Genomic DNA, 20,172 nt, shown 5'->3' with positions numbered 1-20,172 from the left:
CTGAGCCCCTCCCTGCCCTGGAGTTCCCACCATACAGCTGGCCCCTTCCTCTCTGCACCCAGACCCACCTGAACTCCCAACTACTTCACCTCCTACCTTTCAGACCCTGCTGCCTTGTGTTCTCTCCCCGGTGAAAATAGCTCTTCTAATAAACTTTGTAATAATCTTTCTCCTGTGCCTGCCTGTTTCTGTGTAGTCCCCTGGGTTGGAAGTGATGGATGCTTCCAGCTAATACTTTACCACTAGAGCCACAGTGCTACTTTCAGCTTTTTCTGTTTATGTGGTATTAAGGAATGGAAGCCAGGGCTTCACACATGCTCATCTACCACTAAGCCACACTCCTAGCTCCTCTTTGAGACTCTTATCTCCAATACGCAAAAAAGCTGGAAGTGGTGCTTCAGCTCAAGTGGTAGAGTGCTGACCTTGAACAAAAGAAGCTCAAGGACAGGGCCCAGGCCTGGAATTCAAGCCCCAAGACCAGCAGAAAAAACAAAAACACAAAGTGCAGGGCTGGGAAGGTGGCTCAGTGGTAGAGTGCTTGCCTCGCATGCATGAGGCCCTGGATTTAATTCCTCAGCACCACAGAAACAGAAAAGGCAGGAAGTGGCACTGTGGCTCAAGTGGTAGAGCACTAGCCTTGAGCTGAAGAGCTGAGGGGTAGCACCCAGGCCTAGAGTTCAAGCCCCATGACCGGGAAAAAACAAAACAAAACAAAACACCAAAATACACACACACACACACAAAACAAAACAAAAACAATACCAAGTGCCAGTGGCTCATGCCTGTAATCCTAGCTACTCAGGAGCCTGAGATCTGAAGCTCAAGGTTCCAAGCCAACCAGAGCAAGAAAGACTTTTATCTCCAATTAATGACCAAAAAGCCAAAAATGGTCCTGTGGCTCCAAGTGACAGAGCACTAACCTTGAACACAAAATCTCAGGGACAGCGTCCAGACTCTTAAGTTCAAGTCTTAGGAACAGCACACACACACAGACACACACACACTCACACAACTTAGCAAGACAGGAGAATATGAAAAAGGTTTATTAGGACACTGGTCAAGACAGACAGGGTAGCTAGCTAGCTAAGAGGCACAGCAATGTGAAAACAGAGTTGGGAGCTGGGTTCTATGTGTTTGGTTAGGTTACTTTGGATTAGTTATTGCATTTTGTGGAACTGATTGATTGGCTGTCTCTTTCTTGCACCATGATTTAAATGTTCACATGAGCAGAATAGCTAGAACCCTTAGTTTCCCAGTGTTCCATCTGGCACATTTCCTTGGTCCTGACCCACTTCCTCATTCCATCTGGATCTTATTATTTGTCTGCCATTTTACCTTAAGCGAGGCCTCTTCCAGATTTCTCATTTGGAACATGCTTCCCGTCTAGGCTTTTGCTAGTTATTTTGGAGCGGAGAACCTCAAGGGCTGGCTTTGGGCCCTGATCCTCTGTATCTGAGCTTCCTAAGTAGCTAAGATTAAAGGCATGAGTCAACAATGCTCAGCTTCCATATTCTTCTATTAAACACATACTCAACTCATTTCTAGTCTCTGGGACAATGCTGTTCTGGAGCCTAGCAGTCGCCCAGTTCATTTTACTGAATAGAATAGACAATGAGATATATGAATTGGTGAGCAAAGAGATACCATTTCGAACTTCCTTTGGGGGAAATGAACAGTTTTTGTCCTAGTGAGAAGATCTGGGTTCTGGTCCAGAATTTGCGGTAAACACCCTGTTGTTTTGGGCAAAGGGCATAAACTTGCCCTTCAGTTTATCTCTGAGGTCAGAAGGTTTATGAAAAGTGGTGCAGAACTATTCCGGGGGATGCCTGATACAACGGAATTTGTTTTCTGTTTGGCTGTAGCTTAAACACTTAGGCCTCGGCCCAAGGAAGAAGGAAGCGGGAGGCGCACTCTAGATCCCAGAACTCAGCACTCAGACCGCCAGCTTCCTCCGGCCTACGTCACTAGGATGCGACAGCAAGGCCTGTTCCAGCTGCGGCTCAGATACCTTCCAAGCAGGCGAGTTCCGGGCTTACAAAAGACCCTATAGTTCCCAAGTCTCAGAAGACTGCTCTCAACAACTCCCGTCCTCCAGTGCCCCCCTTTCATTTCACCACCACCCAAGCACAGACACCTGCGGGGTGTGGGGGGGCTTGTCATGAGCCCCTCCCGGAGCGGCCAGGGCAAAGCTTCAGCGCGGCTGCGCAGAGCACGTGCGCAGCTTCTCAGGAGCCCCGGCCATTGGCTGTGACGCAACTTCCGGCGTGAGCGGCGAAAGCCGGGAGGACGAGCACGGGAGGGAGCAGGCAGCAGGCAGCAGGCAGACCGGCGGGCGGACGGACGGGCGGCACGGAGGGAAGGAACGAGCAAGCAGTGAGAAAGCCAGCGAGGGCGGCCGGGTCCCGAGGGAAGCCGAGATTCCTCAGGTCCCTCTGGCCCCCTCCCCGGAGCCCACAACGCCTCCGGTCTCCAGCGGAGCGGACACGGCCCGGTCCGGCCATGGCCTCGTTGCTGAAGGTGGATCAGGAAGTGAAGCTCAAGGTAGCGGCACCCGTCCATGCCTTCTTTATCCCTCGCTTCGAACCCCCTCAGCAGTCTGAGCGGCTCCTCACACCCCATGGCGTCTTTGTTTCCCTGGGGACACCGGCTTTGAGCTTCCACTCGGCTCAGCCCAGCCCCCCACTCCCGGGGACAGCATTCAAAGGACGATGTATAGTGGCTTTCCGTACTATATGGCTGGTAAAATGGGCGAGCCTAAGGGAGACCTTTGCGGACACGTGTAGAGCTCCGTGCTTTAGGCTTGTGACAGCTGGAACTCTCCCAGCCCAGAGACATCCCCGCCCCTGAATGCTACCGCTGACCCTGCTCCTGGAGGCTGGCCTGCTTCGTATGAGAGGCGAGGTCTGGGTGGGAGATGGCACGTTTGTGAGCTCACATCCCCCAGCCTTTATCTGCTTATCAGATTCAAACAGTTTCAAACACAGGGAGGTAGGGAAGAAGGAGAGAGCAGAGAGGAGACAGCCGGGTGCTACCTTCAAGCCCCAACTTTCCCTCTCCTGAGATGGAGAAATGGGTCCTCAAAAAAATAAAATATTTTAAGTCTGGGGGCCTCTCACCTTCTCATTATAATTTCAAGGTGAGGGAAAATAGCTGATTCCAGTGTTCCCCATCCTTGCCCTTGCTTCTGTTCTGTACTCCATTTCTCTTATTGAAGCATCATTCTCTTGTTGATTTTAGGTTGATTCTTTCAGAGAGCGAATCACAAGTGAGGTAAGTGCAGTAAATAGAAAAATGAGTGTTAATTGCGTTTTCTGAAAAGATAATTATACAGAGAATCTGCCCCACAGTTATTAATTTAGGAATCTTTTCTCTCATCTAGGCGGAAGACTTGGTGGCAAATTTTTTCCCAAAGAAATTGTTAGAACTTGATAGTTTTTTGAAGGTGAGAGATATTTTTTCTAAATTCCTTTTTTTTTTTTTGTCTCTAGTCTTCCTGGAAAATGCAGTAAATTGTATTTTATTTTGTACTGTAAAGCACCCTCATTGCTTTCCCCTCAAATGGAGTACTACTTTGTTCATATTGAAAAAAACTAATGTTTTGGGGTGGGTATCTCTTTCAGGAACCAATCCTAAACATCCATGACCTAACTCAGATCCACTCAGACATGAATCTCCCTGTCCCTGACCCCATTCTTCTCACCAATAGCCATGATGGCCTGGATGGTGTAAGTGTCTTACATTTTCATGTGCTTAAGCAGTAGGTTCTCCTATTTCCTAGTGTCTTTGAGGGTTTACAGAGGGGAAAATGGGATTTTGATGTGGGGATGAATATTCCTGAGAATTTATAGATTTGATGATTATAGTATACTTTTATACCCTAATTGCTACTTTAATATCTAGATGAACACATGTTAATGTTTTCAGTGTTAAGTTTGAGTTTCAAATAAGACTAAATCAACTATAGGTTCCCTGCCATCCCTGCCATGGTTCTCAGCAAGAATTTCTTCTTTTATTTGTGTGTGTGTGTATATATGTATGTATATGTATGTATGCGTGTGTATGCATGTGTGCATGCATAAAGAAATTCTCTTTTTTAGCATATATTCATTGTTCTTACTCTTTTCACTGCTCTGAGTCTTGTATGATACGAACTTGCTCTTTCTATATAACTGCAGTCCCTATCTTTTCTGTGCGCTCTTAAGAACTAGAACTTATCAGTTACCTGTCCACATTCTTATATAACATTAATGAAACTACTTTTTTTTTTTTTTTTTTAAACCAGTCCTGTTTCTTTTGCTTAAGGCAGCACTCTACCACTTGAGCCACAGCACCAATTCCATCTTATATGGTACTGAGGAATTGAACCCAGGGCTTCATGCATGCTAGGCAAACACTCTACCACTAAGCCACATTCTCAGCCCCTGTACTTCTCTTTGTGTTAAGGCAGGAACTGTCTGGTCTCTTGCATTCTCAGCCACAGTATTGGTTTTACACATAGCAAGTGCTGATTACATGTTTGTTGATTGATAGTGTGCTTATTTATAGAGCAAAAATTTGCACATATTTCCTTTATTATTCTTATTTTTGCTTTTGTTGCTTTTTCCTTTTTTTTTTTTTTTTGCGGTCACAGGGCTTGAACTCTGGGCCTGGGTACTGTCCTTCAACTCTTCAGCTCAAAGCTAGCACTCTACCACTTGAGATACAGTACCACTTCTGGCTTTTTCTGTTTATGTGGTGCTGAGGAATTGAACCCAGGGCTCATACATGGGAGGCAAGCACTCTACCACTGAGCCTTCCCAGCCCCATTCTAGTTTTTTTTTTTTTTTTGGTCCGGTCGTGGGGCCTGAACTCTGGGCCTGGGCGCTGTCCCTCAGCTCTTCAGCTCAAGGCTAGCACTCTACCACTTGAGCCACAGCGCCACTTCCGGCTTTTTTCTTATGTGGTGCTGAGGAATCGAACCCAGGGCCTCGAGCATGCAAGGCAAGTGCGCTACTACTGAGCCACCGTCCCAGCCCCCCATTCTAGTTTTTTTTGCAATAATATCCTCTATGTCCCTCAATTGCACTTTTTTTGAGGCTGTCCTGGGGCTTGAACTCAGGGCATAGGCACTGACTTTGAACTTTTTGACTCAAAGCTATTACCTTTTTTTTTTTTTCTTCCTGTTTTTAAAAAATTTATGTGGTACCAAGAAATTGAACCCAGTGCCTCATGCAGACATTGTACTAAGTCACATTCCCAGCCCTGATAGTACTCTTATCACTTGAGCCATGGCTCTACTTCCAGAATTTTGGTGGTTAGTTACAGGAGTCTCATGGATTTTCCTGTTTAGACTGGCTTTGAACCTCAGATCAGATCTCAGTCTTTTGAGTAGCTAGGATTATAGGCACAAGCCACTTGTGCCTGGCTTTCAATTGTTTTTTTTTTTTTCTTTTCTTTTTTTTTTTGGTCAGACATGGGGCTTGAACTCAAGGTCTGGGTGCTATCCCTGAGTTATTCTGCTCAAGGCTAGCTAGCACTGTAGCACTTTGAGCTACATACCACTTCTGGTTTTCTGGAGATTAATTGGAGATAAGATTCTCAGGGTCTTTCCTGCCAGGGCTGGCTTTGAACTGCAATCCTCAGATCTCATCCTCTTAAGTAGCTAGGATTTACAGGCCTGAGCCACCAGTACCTGGACTCAATTGCATTAATGTATTATATTTCTTTCAAGATGTCCTTCCTAACTAGAGTATACATTTCTTTGGGCAAGAACCTTTCTCTAAAGTCTTATATATAATGACAACCTATAGGATTGAGGAAAAGATTAAACTTGCTTGAAGGTTATCTTTTAATGGGCAAGTAAGTGTTGAAGACAATCTAAATCACCCTCTTTGTATCTTTAGCCCACTTATAAGAAACGAAGGTTGGATGAATGTGAAGAGGCCTTCCAAGGTAAGAGCTGTTCCTTCTTTACTTACCTGATCCTACCAACCAACCACCCTGGTCTGCTACAGACAAACCAAGTTCTGGTGTTCTACTGGCGGGAAGCAAGATCTGATTTTATATCTCCAGTCAACACCCACAAGTTCTCCAAATATAGTCATTATCTAGCACTCTACAGAGAGGATTTTAATTTAACTCTGAACTGTCAAAGGAGAATGATTGGAGGTAGAGACCACACATATCCCAGGTTTTTCACAGAAGTCACAGTTTGATGTTTTCCCTTTTCATAGCTGTTGCTGTGTTAAATCTTTTTTTTTTTTTTTTTGGGTCCGGTCGTGGGGCCTGAACTCTGGGCCTGGGCGCTGTCCCTCAGCTCTTCAGCTCAAGTCTAGCGCTCTACCACTTGAGCCACAGCGCCACTTCCGGCTTTTTTCTTTTTGCTTATGTGGTGCTGAGGAATCGAACCCAGGGCCTCATGCATGCAAGGCAAGTGCTCTACCACTGAGCTACCTTCCCAGCCCTGTGTTAAATCTTTATTTATTTATTTATTTATTTTTTGCCAGTCATGGTGCCTGAACCCTGGGCCTGGACGCTGTCCCTCAGCTCTTCAGCTCAAGGCTAGTGCTCTACCACTTGAGCCACAGCACCACTTCCAGCTTTTTCTGCTTATGTGGTGCTGAGGAATCGAACCCAGGGCCTCATGCATGCAAGGCAAGCACTCTACCACTGAGCCACCTTCCCAGCCCCCCTGTGTTAAATCTTTTTTTTTTTTTTTTTTTTTTTTTTTTTTTTGGGTCCGGTCGTTGGGCCTGAACTCTGGGCCTGGGCGCTGTCCCTCAGCTCTTCAGCTCAAGGCGAGCGCTCTACCCCTGGAGCCAGAGCGCCACTTCCGGCTTTTTTCTTTTTGCTTATGTGGTGCTGAGGAATCGAACCCAGGGCCTCATGCATGCAAGGCAAGCGCTCTACCACTGAGCCACCTTCCCAGCCCTAAATCTTTATATGTTTTGTAGTGTCCTATTTTTAAGCCTTTTAGTGTAAGCAATTGATCCATAAACCTATCTCTCTTTTTTAAAAAATGGTGACAGTAGTGACATGTAGGATTGTGACAGATAGATAAAAGGCAGCAATGGAGCATCTCATGGATCTGAGGAAGAAGATAATAAAGTGGAGGGTTCTCTGGGCTTCCTCCCACACTAATCATTTGATCTTCACATCTCTGCCAGGAACCAAGGTGTTTGTGATGCCCAATGGGATGCTAAAGAGCAACCAGCAGCTGGTGGACATTATTGAGAAAGTAAAACCTGAGATCCGGCTGCTGATTGAGAAATGTAACACGGTGAGACGGGATAGTAACCTGTGGGTTGGCCTCAGCTAGCTTTCCTGGAACTATGGAAAATGATGGACTGGGATATTTGTCTAGTATGTGGAAGGCCCTAGGTCATTCCTAGCACTAGAGAGGGGAAAGGAGGGAGAGAAGAGAAAAGAAAAAGGAAAGATAAGAGATGGATGAGGGGCTGGAGGTGAGGTTGCCAGGCTAGGTATCTTGACTCCTAAGCATCAGGCTGTGGCATCATGACTCATACATTCTTCTTGCCCTCCAGGTCAAAATGTGGGTACAGCTCTTGATTCCCAGGATAGAAGATGGGAACAACTTTGGGGTATCTATTCAGGTAATGTGCTTGCATCACCAGCTGGGGAGAACAGTTTGAGATTTGGGAGATCCCCTGCTTGTCTGTGTTCCCTTTCTCTTTGAGGAAACTTTGGGGTTCTGTATGAAGTGGCTTTTGACTCATCTGTTTTTTTTCTCCCAGGAAGAAACAGTTGCAGAGCTAAGAACTGTTGAGAGTGAAGCTGCATCTTATCTGGACCAGATTTCTAGGTAGGTCTGCTTAGGACTGACCCAGGAATTGAGAACGATGAGGTCATCATGGCCAGGGTCTTCAGCTATTGTCTTTTTTCTCTACTTTCAGATATTATATTACAAGAGCCAAATTGGTTTCTAAAATAGCTAAATATCCCCATGTGGTAAGTAAGGGTTTTGTGGCCTGAAGGTGGATTAAAGACCATTATGGGAAATGTCCTATCTGCACAGTTAGGCCTTGGGAACTAGCCTTTTCCTCTGCCACACACAGGAGGACTATCGCCGCACAGTGACAGAGATTGATGAAAAAGAATACATCAGCCTTCGGCTCATCATATCAGAGCTGAGGAATCAGTATGTGAGTATTCTTGATTCTGCTCAGTTACACTTTATTTCTGTTGAGAATTTTGGAAAAAAAAAAGCGAAAAACTGGAGTTGAGAGGTAGAAGGAGTAGAAAGGCACAAGGACATAAATCACAGTTACTTAGGAGGCTGAAACAGGAAGATTGAGAGTTGGAAGTCAGTCTGGGAAACTTTTAATAAAGAGACCCCCATCTTTAAAAAAAAAAAAAAAATAGAGCACATTCTACTTTTTAACCAGATGATGAGAAATGTGAAATCATTGAGCAGCCTGCATGTCTGCCTTCTGTTCTCTTTCTCTTTTGTTCTCTACACAAGTGGCATTAGAATTGAGGACTTCACACTCACTAGGCAGGTGCTTTACCCCCCTAAGATTGCTTGCTTGGGCCAATCTGTGATTCCCCTGTTTGTACTTCTTTGAGTTGTAGAGGTAGCAGGCATACCACTATGCACAGCCATTGTGTTTCCTCTGTAGCTGGGATGATAGGACCACCATGCCTAGATGGGAGTCTCTTGAAGTGTTTTTTTGCACTGACTGGCCTTGAACTGTGATCTCCCAATCACTGCTTCATAAGTTACTAGGATTATAGTTTTGAGTTGCCATGCCTGGCTTTTTTCTTTTCTTTTACACTCTCTTTCTCCTGGCTTTTTTTCTTTTCTCTCTCTACACAGACACACACACACACAAACACACACACAGACACACACACACAGACACACACACACACACACACAGTTCTGGGGCTTGAACTCTTATACTCTTTCTCCTGGCTTTTTTCCTTTTCTCTCGCTACACAGACACACACACAGACACACATACACACACAGACACAGAACCACACACAGACACACATAGACACACAGACACACACACACAGACACACACACACACAGACACACACACACACACGAGTTCTGGGGCTTGAACTCTGGACCTAGGCACCATCCCTGGGCTTCTTTTGCTCAAGGCTAGCACTCTACTACTTGAGACACAGCATCATGTCCAGTTTTTTCTGTTTATGTGGTACTGAGGAATCGAACCCAGGGTTTCATGCCTGCTAGGCAAGCACTCTACCACTAAGCCACATTTCCAGCCCGGGCTATTTTCTTAGTGGGTAGAAGATATATACAAAATATTGTGGGTTTTTCCAGACACTAGTGGCTTATGCCTGTAACCCAAGCTGCTCAGAAGGCTTAAGCCTAAGGATCAAAGGTTCAAAGCCAGCCTGGGCAGGAAAGTCATTGGGACTCTTATCTCCAATAAGCTACTCAGGAAAAGCCAGAAGTGGCATTATGGCACAAGTAATAGAGTGCTAACAGTGAGCAAAAGAAACTCAGGGATAATACCCAAGCCCTGAGTTCAAGCCCCAGTACCAACACAAAAACAAATATATAGCAGGTTTTAGTCAGAAGACTTAGTCCGTTTGAAACCAAACTTACCTGTAATGTGTAGCCTTGACCTTGTTCAAGCTCAGATTTCAAGTTTTTCTCTCTGAAATAGAATTTGAATTCTGAGTACAACACAAAAAGGGATTTAAAATAAGTAAGCTAAACCAGGTGCTGGTGGCTCATATCTGTAATCCTAGCTACTCAGGAGGCTGAGAACAGAGAATCACAGTTCAAAACCAGCCTGGGTAGACTCTTACCTCCAATTAACCACCAGAAAACAGGAAGTGGTGCTGTGGCTCAAGTGATAGAGTGCTCACTTTGAGTTCAAGAGCTGAGGGACAGCGCCTAGGCCCAGAAAAAAAAAAAAAAAAAGCTAGTACATGAAAGTTCTCAATTCTCAGTATATTAAGTGCTAAGGGGTGTTAGACAACTGGGGCTTTAGCAATACCCAGTTGTACCCAGTTTAAGGGTTTAATAGAAGTAATGTAGCCATACTGTATATAGACTCAAGAGAGTGAGATTGAGACGATGTGAATAATTGCTTAGGGATTAGTTGGGGGGATGGTGTCTTCATTTTCATAGTAAAATTGAACAGATATGTGATTTCCTGATCCTTTTTTTCCCAGGTAACTCTACATGACATGATCCTGAAAAACATTGAGAAGATCAAACGGCCCCGGAGCAGTAATGCAGAGACACTGTACTGAGGCCAGGGCCAGGGCCAGGGCCAGGGGACTCTGTGAGTCTGGCTCAAGACCGACATTGCCTTGGTTTGTTACATGACTATCGTGATGGGGAAACTGGCTGGAAATAGTAATCACACCTCTCTGTTTTTAGTTAGAGTCTAATGAAACTCTCATCTAGTTCTGTGATGTGTTACCTCTTTTTTCAGGCCTCAGGAACTCTGTCTTCTTCCCTAATACCCCATACTCAGCCTGCCCTGATTTCTGGAGAATTCCAGATTTGTGTGTGCAGGATATTGGCACAAGAATACTTGTGTTTTCTCTCTCCCCTTCTCTCCTCCTGTGTCTTAGGCTTTGTGTTTTCTTCCTTTTGATGATTGGTTGTTTAAAAGCTGAGGTTGCTATAGGGAAAGTGCTAGATGTTTTTTTTAGAAACTGGGGTGGTGGAGATGGGAGAGACATCTTGCTTCCTGTCAGGCTGTGTCTCTTGCTTCTGTATGGGACATTGGGTGGTCCTCCCTGCCCCATTTTTCCTGGTGATGACTTAGGGTTTCCCATCTATATTCCTCCGACCTTGAACCTGATCTAATAAGGAATATGTAAGGCCTTCAGCCATGTTCCTAATTGATTCTATAACTGGGGTTGTCCCAAACACATGTGTATACATATACACACATATGGATATGAGTATACATTTTCCTATTCCATTACCTAACCTATCCTCTTCCTTCACCACCACCCCCATCTGTCACACAGACAACTTTCAGCTGTCTTAATGTCATCCACCCAGGCAAAAGTCCTGGGCTTATCCTTCCTCCTGATATTGTAGCTACTTGGTGTCCAGGGTAGGTTGAAGGAGAACCAAGAGCTGAGAAGCAGAGGACTGGGGAAGACCTTTTCCTTTGAGACTCAAGTTATTTTTGGTGTTACGTAAAAGCTAGTCCTCTGACTCCTGCTTGCTTTCTTCCAGGGCAGGTGTACATGGGGGTGAGGTGTCTGCAGCTGTGAGGTCCAGATGCTGCCGCTCCTGTTAGGCTTTCCCTTTGGGAAATATTTCTCTTATTTATAGTATTGTGCTTCCAGGGAAAGCAGTAATTAGTGTGTATATGTATGTGCATGCACATACACACGTGCACGCGTGTGTATATGTGTGTAAATATGAGCAGGTCCAAACTATAGAATTGCCTCTTGAATCTTCCAGAAATATCATTTATTGTTACAACTTTTATGTTAATCCTTCAGCTTTTTTATTCTCCCCGCTCACGAGAGTTGATATCTGTGGTCAGCCTACCAGTGACTCAGTGTCTACTTCTGACTTTTACTCTGCCCCATATCTGTCTTCCACCCCTGATCATATTTCCACCCAGGCTGCATCAGTTTTGCTCCCAGTATTCTGTAGAAAAGGAGTCTGGATGCTTTCTTCCCATGAATATGCTCAGTAACAAACCAATAGCATTTTAGTTGAGCAGAACCCCTCACTCACCCTCCAGCCCCAACTAAATCCCTTCCCTCCTCCCACCATGTGTTTCTCCATCTCCCTTTTGGTTTGATTGTTCTACTGCCCCCCTTCGCCCTACCACCCTTGGATCGTAATGTAAAATTCTTTTACAATGTCAAGAAATTATTAAAAATACAGGTACTTTGACCTCTTTCTAAAGCTGTAGACCCTGGTGCCATGCTGTGGTGGCTAGGGACATACTGATGTGTGCATGCATACTTGGATACCACCTCCACAGACACATGTAGCCACCCAATTGTGTATTCTTTTGCCAACTGAGCTGCCTCTTGTCTCTGGGATAAGGAAAGACAGGCTTCTGCTGAGAAAGAGGAGAGGGTGAGTCCTTTGGTTGTGTTCAGTCTGAACTAATAGGAAAGTTAGCTCTTCCAAACCTAAGCTGCCTTCTGTCCTCCCTGCACAAGATCCCAGTTTCTTCCTCAGTGATACCCATGAGCTGCCAGTAGAGGCTGCTGTAGTTCCGTGTGAAGAATTACCTGTTCAACATGTACCCTACCTAGTCATTTTCTTTACCTTATATTAATTCTCCTCTCTGAATAATGTCTTAAATTTCTTGAGGAGACTCCTGGTTTTGGTTTCAAATTACTTGGAGGGCTGCCTAGGATTCTTATCTCCTCTGAAATAAAAGTTTCCTCAACTTTCTACCTTGCAAATAGCTTTCTGGTTTCCAATTAACCCCTCATTGTCTGCAAAGAGTTTTAAGGTCTCCAACGATGGAGGTATATCTGCTGTTTTGTTGCAAGAGATTAGTTACCAATAGCTAGCAACTTTTTACCCTTTGTTGGACTGTTACACACTTGATCTGCTTAGTCACATTTAATCTCTTAAGAATGTGTAGGGTAGTTTTATGCCTTCTCTATGAGTAAGGACTCAGGATTGAGTATCTCCCCTAAAGTCACATAGCTTAGAAATCTGGGATCAGTATACAACTTGAGTTCTAAGCCTAGGCTCTCAGCTACTCATTTCTCACTGACTAGATTTTAAAAAAGCCTTAGACTCCAAAATCAAAGGTTTAGTTAGCTTCAGGTCACAGGCAGAACTCAGTGCTCACTGCTGAACCCAGCAGTGGATCCTAGAGCTGTCGAGGTGTAATGCCTGCTAAGAGGATTAATAAGGATCTATTAGTGTCTACTTATATGCAGGACAGGATGGAGCATTAGAGATTTTTATTCCTGGGTTGAAGGTGAAGTGTAGTATCACTGGTCCAGATGGCTTCTCCTCTGGTCTAAATGAAGAAATAAATGAATAGTTGGTACCAACTGCTACCATTAGGAGTCATTTCATGGGGCAAGGAAAGGACAATACAGGTGGAAGTAATACCCTGAGCCAAATCACAGGACAGAAAATTGGAACAAAATTACATAAATCAAGGTCAGGAATTTCCTGTCCTACCCATAGCATAGAGCTATCTCCATATCTCACCATCCTAATATAAGCCCTGCCTTGATGTCAGAACTGGAAAGAGCTGCTGGGAGTACTTGGCACCTCTTACCATGAATCTCAAGGTGATCCTCATATTCCTGGTACTGTCCTTTGTCATCTTTGTGCTGGCCTATGTTTTGCTGACTAATAAGTAAGGTGGTTTCAGCCCACCTTAACTGCTCCTCGGTATATCCCAGTGGCTAACCTTGGACACACTCCAGCCAGATGTTTGCAGACCTCAGCCCAGAGGAGCTGACAGCTGTGATGGATTTTCTCACCAAAAAGCTGGGGCCAGGGCTAGTGGATGCAGCCTAGGCTTAGCCTTCTGATAACTGTGTCTTCTAAGTGGAGCTGCAGCCTTGGCTCACCTGGACAGAAGGGGCCCCCGCCTGCTCAGGAAGCACTGTCATCGTCTTTGTTGGACAACACCAACCTAGTGTCAGTGAGCTGGTTGTGAGGCTGTTGCCTCACCACTCCTACGTGCAGGTTGTGACTGGCACATCATGGTGGTCTAGTGTTCTGTCACCAACACCCCCACAACTGAAAGTTGTTTGTCCAGATGTGGAAGGCATTTGAAAGAGGTGGAGCTACCCAGGGCACCCAGCTTCCTGGCTTCTGTTTTGAACTACAGTGGCTCCACTTGAACATCTTTGAGTGCCTTTTCTAGTGACTTCTCATGGAACCAGATTACCTGGGTACCTTTCTACCATAACATCTCAGGTTTTGGTCTTTTTCTTCATCCTCTGGGGGCTGGAACTACTGCTGGACCATACAGCCCTGGACCCTGCCCATGGCTGTCCAAAGGTCTTCTACCTGGGTTACTATTATGCAGACTTGGGCCAGTTGGAAGAGGAGTTTAAAGCTGCCCATCTTAGCTGGGCACCGGTGGCTCATGCCCATAATCCTAGCGACACAGGAGGCTGAGATCTGAGGATCATGGTTCAAGCCAGTTCAGGCAAGAAAGTCCAATAAACCACTAAAAAACCAGAAGTAGTGCTGTGGCTCAAGTGGTAGAATGCTTGCCTTGAGCTGAAGAGCTCAGGGGCAGTGCCCAGGGCCAGAGTTTAAGCCCCACGACTGCCAAACAGAAAAAAAGAAGGGAGGGGGGGGGCGCTGGCAATCCAGAAGTTGTTAAAAGTCCCTCTTCCCTCACCAAATGCGCTTGTCCCAAGTTACCCCAGGCCCTCTTCCCCCTCTTCAGTTCTTACCCCAGGGTTTTCAGTACAGTGTATAAGGTAACTTGGTGATATCCCCCTCTGGACTCCCCTTTGGCCATAGGGTTTGGTTCAAGAGCGAGTGAGTAGCCTGTGAAGTCAGTGTTCAGAGTGTCTGCAATGCCAATTCACCCAGATGATAACTCATCAACTTGGCCGGATCAGCTGAGGCTTGGTTCAGGGAATGGTGCCGCTATCAAGGCACAGTAGTGGACATCTGTATTAATTGGGACAGTCCAACTGCTTCTGGGAGCTATGTATTTGAGGAGGCCCAGGGACTACCACTTCAAAGGCACTACAGTTATGTTGGGAGTCATTTCTTCGGTGGTTTGGCCAGCTCAGCCCTGGTGGTCTGTGTCAGCTGTAGGCAATTATGACTACATTTGAGACTTTATATTGTGTACCCAAATGGGGTCCTTGAAGGTGGGTCCATGCCACAGGATATATCAACAGCTTTCCTGAACAGAGGAGTGGAAAGCCTCTTCTTTGGGAACCCTATGGGAGAACAAGTGCTGGGAGTGGTGTGCACATGCCTTCTACTTCAAGGTGGACCTGGATGTTGCAGGTGAGTGCTCTGGGTGAGGACTGAAGGTTGGGAGTGGGGTAGAGGGGAAGGAATCCCCCAGATCAAATCCCAGGGAAGAGGACATTCCAGCTTCAGTGGTTTCCACAGGCAGGAGCAAGGAATCAGTGTGTGCAACTGCAGCCATGGCTTGGTATCTGGCCAAAGGTGAAAGAGGTTCTTGGGCCCAGCCCCCATCTCCGAACCTCTAGTACTGGCTATAATTGTGAAACTAGTATGACTATAATAATGGGTGCCTGGCTGCCAGCTTTGGATGACACTGGGGAAGTTAGCCTAGTCAAAAGTGGATGGAGCTGAGCAATGTATTTTGTTTCTTGCTCACTAATTCTGAACATGGGCAGTGGAGAGCAATCTGGCTCAAGTGTCTTGCCATGGGTGCACCTGGGGCCTTGGCGCAGTTACTCCAGTTAGTACCCCATTCATCCCTGAGAAGGGCTGTCCTGTCAATACAATGAACCCTCCAATACAGTGAACCCTCCAATGTTGAGATAGGTGTGTAACAGGGCTTTCTCAAGTGGTGTTCAAGGCTCGCAGAGCTGGTCCTGATACTGCCAAGGACAGAAAAGAACCTTACCAAGGCCCAGACCTAGATCTAATAAGAAAATTAGAAATCTACCAGGTGGTCTCCATTTTATAGTTGGGGAAACCAAGGCAGGCAGGGGTAGATGGGGCAGGAAGTTTCTGACCAATGTATAAGGCAGTGAAAAATCTTAACCTCGAGCATGAAGGCCATCATATGTGACCTGCAGGTGCTTGGAATTGTGGGGATGTAGGAGACAGAACTAAGAAAATAACATGGTTGGAACAATCATTTTAGCTAGACTGCTCTCTGACATATTTGGACTATGACTTTTCCAGTTGGAAGTTTCTTCAGCATTTTTGGCATTCAAGAACCTTGTTTTGTGAAGTCAAATCAAGTAACATAGGGTACAAGTGTTTTCAGCTCGGGCTGCTGCTATGGGAACTGTGTGTCAGGTGGCTTGTGGCAAGTCACATTTAAAGAGACTAAAAGTCCTCACATTAAATGATCAAGTGCTGTGCTAGGTAATGTAGGCTGTGGGTCCATTAGAAGTCTATACAGTCCTCTTAGACAATTGGCAGATATTGGCAGTCTCTGGAAAGAGACTGTTGAGAAAGTATCAGAACATAGACTCCGAAGGGGGATTAGGTTTTTCCATTTAACTTCCTTGGACAAGTTCCTTTTCAGAATTATAAGAATGTGACTAATCACTTGTAATGTGCTTTTCTATTTATTGAACAGAGCCATGAAACAAATTTTATCATGCCCGATGCAGAGATATCAGAGAAGCAAATGGACCAGGGTTTACTGAGTGGAGCAATATATAAATAGACTTTCTGTGATATACAGGAGCCTCTAGATGAATGTGGCTACTGAATTTTTTATTGTTTTTTGTTTGGGTGTTTTTAGTTTTTCGTCAGTTGTGGGGTTTAAACTCTGAGCTCTTCAGTTCTAAGCTAATGCTCTGCCACTTGAACCACAGCATCACTTCCGGTTTTTGAACAGTTTATTGGAGATAAAAGTCTCATGGGGACTTCTCTCCCCAGGCTGGTTTCAAACCATGATCCTCAGATCTTAGTCTCCTGAGTAGCTAGGATTACTGGTGTAGGCTACCAATGGCTTCTTTATTGTTTTGATTGTATTTTTGAGACTCGTTTTGTTATTGTAGCCCATACTGGCTTTGAACTTTTTTTTTTTTTTTTGCCAGTCATGGGGCCTGAACTCAGGGCCTGGGCACTGTCCCTCAGCTCTTCAACTCAAGGCTAGTGCTATACCACTGGAACCACAGCGCCACTTCTGGCTTTTTCTGCTTATGTGGTGCTAAGGAATCAAACCCAGGGCCTCATGCATGCGAGGCAAGTGCTCTACCGCTGAGCCACCTTCCCAGCCCCTGGCCTTGAACTTTGGATCTTCCTGCCTCCACCTCTAGAGTGCTAGGATTATAGGTGTGCAGCACCCAGTGCAGCAATACTTTGAGTGCTTTCAAATGTAGCTGGCATAACTGAGGACCTGAATTTTAAAATAGCCACATATGAGTAGTAGTTATTGGACAAGGTAAGTTGGAAGAAAATGGGCTAGCACCTGTCCAAAGTTCCCCTCACTGTGTGTTCTCTGATGCCTTTGATTAGGCTAGTGCCCCATGGGCACCAGCTGAACCTTATTGGTGTGGATTTCTTCTCTACTCTGCAGACATGGTGTTTAAACCTGGGCCAGCCCCCTAGAGCCCATAGCATCAGTTGTAATGCCCACAACTAACATGGCAGGTCCTAGGAAGGGAGAACCTGGCAAGTATTTTCCTGGGGAAGCCTTCTTGCCCGCTACCTTTACCTGGTTAGCAACCAGACTAAACCAGCCTAGGGTCACCAGCATGGATACCAAATCTGGATTCACAGCCCCCTTTATATACATGTACCCCTGGAGAGCAACAGGGAGAAGCTCCTCGCTGGGGGAGCTGAGGAGGGTCCTGGGCAGTGGGGAAGGATTCCCTCCCAGCCCTTTAAGAGCTCAACTCACTACCACTTGGCTTACCATTCATCCCTGAACCTTCCCTTAAATACAAGTAGATGAAGGGTGGGAAGTGTGTCGTTCTCCCCCTTACCCCCCCCCCCCCGCCCATCCTGAACTCTGGGCTTGGGCGCGACTGACCCTCAGCTGTTCAGTTCAAGGCTAGCACTCTACCACTTGAGCCATAGCTCCACTTCTGGCTTTTTTCTGCTTATGTGGTACTGAGGAATCGAACCCAGGGCCTCATGCATACAAGGCAAGCACTCTACCACTGAGTCACCTTCCAGCCCACGGGAAGTGGTTTTACAGAATCAAATCCAAAGGACTTCAGGCTAGTAAAGGCTCTTGATGTTTTTCCAACACTGCCTAAAGTTCCTGGTCAGATACCAGCTTGTGATCCAGAGGAAGGAAGAAGAATCATAGCTGTAGTATCCATTACCAGAATGACATCTGAAGCTCCACTACAGCCTTTGCTGACTTCATCAACGATGAAACCCTCTTAAGAGAGGTTGGTAGCTCAAAGGACAAAGTGGAGAAGAAATCCTCTATGGCTGCCCAGGCTCTGACCATAGATGGGAGGGAATGGTTTCCAGTTCTCAGAGTTGGGGGGCCAAGGAATTCTCTGATGACCAATGCAGATCATTCTAGGTAAGCTCTAGAACCCTGTTCCCCGCCCCCAACCTGATTACACAGGCCATTTTGCATGTTTAGTAGAAATGAGGATGGGAGGAGGCAGAAACCAGGCTGAGGCTAGAGGTTGGGAATCATGCTTGAGGAGTAATTGTATCTTACCTCCAGAGTTCTCCAGCTCTGGTGGCTTGTGTTACAGCCAGCTTCCTGCACATTCCCCATACTGAGGCTGTTCCCAACACAATGACCATGGCGAACAACCCTACAACTTCTTTGATGAGGTCCCTTCCATCTTCTCCCCAGGCAGCATCTACCTCCTTGAGAAGGGCCAGGATGCTGGGTGCTGCAGTGTCAATCCTGTGGCATGCACCCCCCACCATCTAGCAGCCTGTGTTCCAGACTTGCCCCTTTTCTCTTACGAGGTCTTCTAGGCCTGAGGGTATGGTGGGACATGGAGGCGTGTGGGATATGCCTCTCTTCCTCCTAGTTCCCTGTGTTTCTGTAACATGTGCTCCCCAGGCCTCCACTTTGAATGTTCCTTAGGAACATTTTTAAATTTAAACCACATGCTGGTGGCTCATGCTACCTAGCTACTCAGAAGGCTGAGATGTAAAGATTACAGTACAAAGCCAGCCAGGACAGAACAGTCCCTAGAGACTATTATCTCCAATTAACTAGTTTAAAAAAGTTAGACTGGAGGGAGGTGTGGTTCAAATGGCAGAGTGCCAGCCATAAGCCAAAAAACTGAGGTGAGATTACCAGGCCCTGCGGTCAAGTCCTAGGACCAACACAAACAAAAACACATTTTGTTGTTGTTGTTGTTGTTGGTTGTGGGGCTCAAACCCTAGGCTTGGGCACTGTCCCTGAGTTCTTCAGCTCAAGGTGATCACTCTACCACTTGAGCCACAGTGCCACTTCCAGTTTCCTGGTAGTTAATTGGAGATAAGAGTCTCACAAGCTTTCCTGTCTGGGCTGGCTTTGAACTGTGATCCTCAGATCTCAGCCTCCTTAGTAGCTAGGATTACAAGTGTGAGCTACTGGTGGTGCCCGGCAATAACCACAATTTTTTTTGCCAGTCCTGGACACTGTCCCTGAGCTCCTTTTGCTCAAGGTTAGTACTCTACCACTTGAGCCACAGTGCCACTTCTGACTTTTTCTTTTTCTTTTTTTTTTCTTTTTTTTGGTCCAGTCGTGGGCCTGAACTCTGGGCCTGGACGCTGTCCCTCAGCTCTTCAGCTCAAGGCTAGCGCTCTACCACTTGAGCCACAGCGCCACTTCCGGCTTTTTTCTTTTTGCTTATGTGGTGCTGAGGAATCGAACTCAGGGCCTCAGGCATGCAAGGCAAGTGCTCTACCACTGAGCCACCTTCCCAGCCCACTTCTGACTTTTTCTATGATTAATTGGAGATAAAAGAGTCTCACAGACTTTCCTATCAGGGCTGGCTTTGAATTGTGATCCTCAGCTCTCAGCCTCCTGAGTAGCTAGGATTATAGGCATGAGCCATCAATGCCCAGCTTCACACACAAAATAATGTTGAAATATTAAAAGTCATAAATCTACATCTCAAAAGTAGTTGGTGTTCACATTATAGAAGGCATTCCATTATAGATGTGCATACAAAAGGAATAGTTATATATAATTGATAATAAAAATTCTTAGAATTTCAAGTGCCTGTATCCTATTTTTAAGTATCTAGAATTCCCATGGGATGGGGGATGGTAGTATTTAGGACTCTGGCCAAGGAAATTAGCACTGAAAAAAGATTGCAAGGGGGTGGATCTGGCCAAGAAAAGTTGCTTGGGAAACTTAAGGGGCTGGAGGTGGGTGTTCCTTGGGAAGAGAACAATAGTTCCCAGTTACAGGAAAAAGAACATCTGGAGAAGGAATAGAGGGAGGGGGCCTTGGGGACAAAGTTGGGCTTGAGGGGCTCAGATGCTGCTGGACAGACCCAGATGCTTACTGGTATGGAATTTTGTATACAGACTGGGTTGCTTCCCTTCCCCCAACTCCAGCTCTCCCTAACTCCAACCCTGACCCAGAGAGCAGAGCCTAATTTGGAGCCTGGCGG

The 20,172-nt window shown here is 45.9% G+C and overlaps 1 protein-coding gene and 1 pseudogene across 2 annotated transcripts; both read left to right on the top strand.

Annotated features, from left to right (window-relative positions):
- The first annotated feature begins 2,262 nt into the window (after window positions 1-2,262).
- On the top strand, window positions 2,263-11,872 carry Psme3 (proteasome activator subunit 3). Of its 2 annotated transcripts, none has more exons than XM_070027962.1 (11): window positions 2,263-2,541; window positions 3,238-3,270; window positions 3,380-3,442; window positions 3,621-3,725; window positions 5,883-5,931; window positions 7,146-7,258; window positions 7,524-7,592; window positions 7,734-7,801; window positions 7,893-7,947; window positions 8,055-8,141; window positions 10,159-11,872. In XM_070027962.1, the coding sequence occupies exons 1-11, from the start codon at window positions 2,500-2,502 to the stop codon at window positions 10,237-10,239; spliced, it is 765 nt and encodes a 254-aa protein (XP_069884063.1). In that variant the 5' UTR covers window positions 2,263-2,499; the 3' UTR covers window positions 10,240-11,872. The 2 variants fall into 2 exon arrangements, with proteins under 2 accessions (XP_069884063.1, XP_069884061.1); XM_070027960.1 differs by lacking the exon at window positions 2,263-2,541 and adding an exon at window positions 2,995-3,136.
- A 1,276-nt stretch (window positions 11,873-13,148) lies between these two features.
- Window positions 13,149-14,111, top strand: LOC138830968 (amine oxidase [copper-containing] 2-like; annotated as a pseudogene).
- The last annotated feature ends 6,061 nt before the right edge of the window (window positions 14,112-20,172 follow it).

This window comes from Dipodomys merriami, unplaced genomic scaffold (assembly GCF_024711535.1).
Source record: "Dipodomys merriami isolate MVZ:Mamm:240054 unplaced genomic scaffold, mDipMer1.0.p SCAF_19, whole genome shotgun sequence".
Classification (NCBI taxonomy): domain Eukaryota; kingdom Metazoa; phylum Chordata; class Mammalia; order Rodentia; family Heteromyidae; genus Dipodomys; species Dipodomys merriami.
Note: the sequence above shows the minus strand (reverse complement) of the source record. Positions and strands in the feature narration are given on the sequence as shown.

What these genes read in the sequence shown, in the direction of transcription:
- Psme3 (XM_070027960.1), top strand. Translation starts at nt 3,062, where the DNA reads ATGGAGAAATGGGTCCTCAAAAAAATAAAATATTTTAAGTCTGGGGGC. An exon ending in CTTCTCATTATAATTTCAAG is followed by an intron (nt 3,137 to 3,237) that starts GTGAGGGAAAAT and finishes TGTTGATTTTAG; the next exon opens with GTTGATTCTTTCAGAGAGCG. An exon ending in TGATTGAGAAATGTAACACG is followed by an intron (nt 7,259 to 7,523) that starts GTGAGACGGGAT and finishes CTTGCCCTCCAG; the next exon opens with GTCAAAATGTGGGTACAGCT.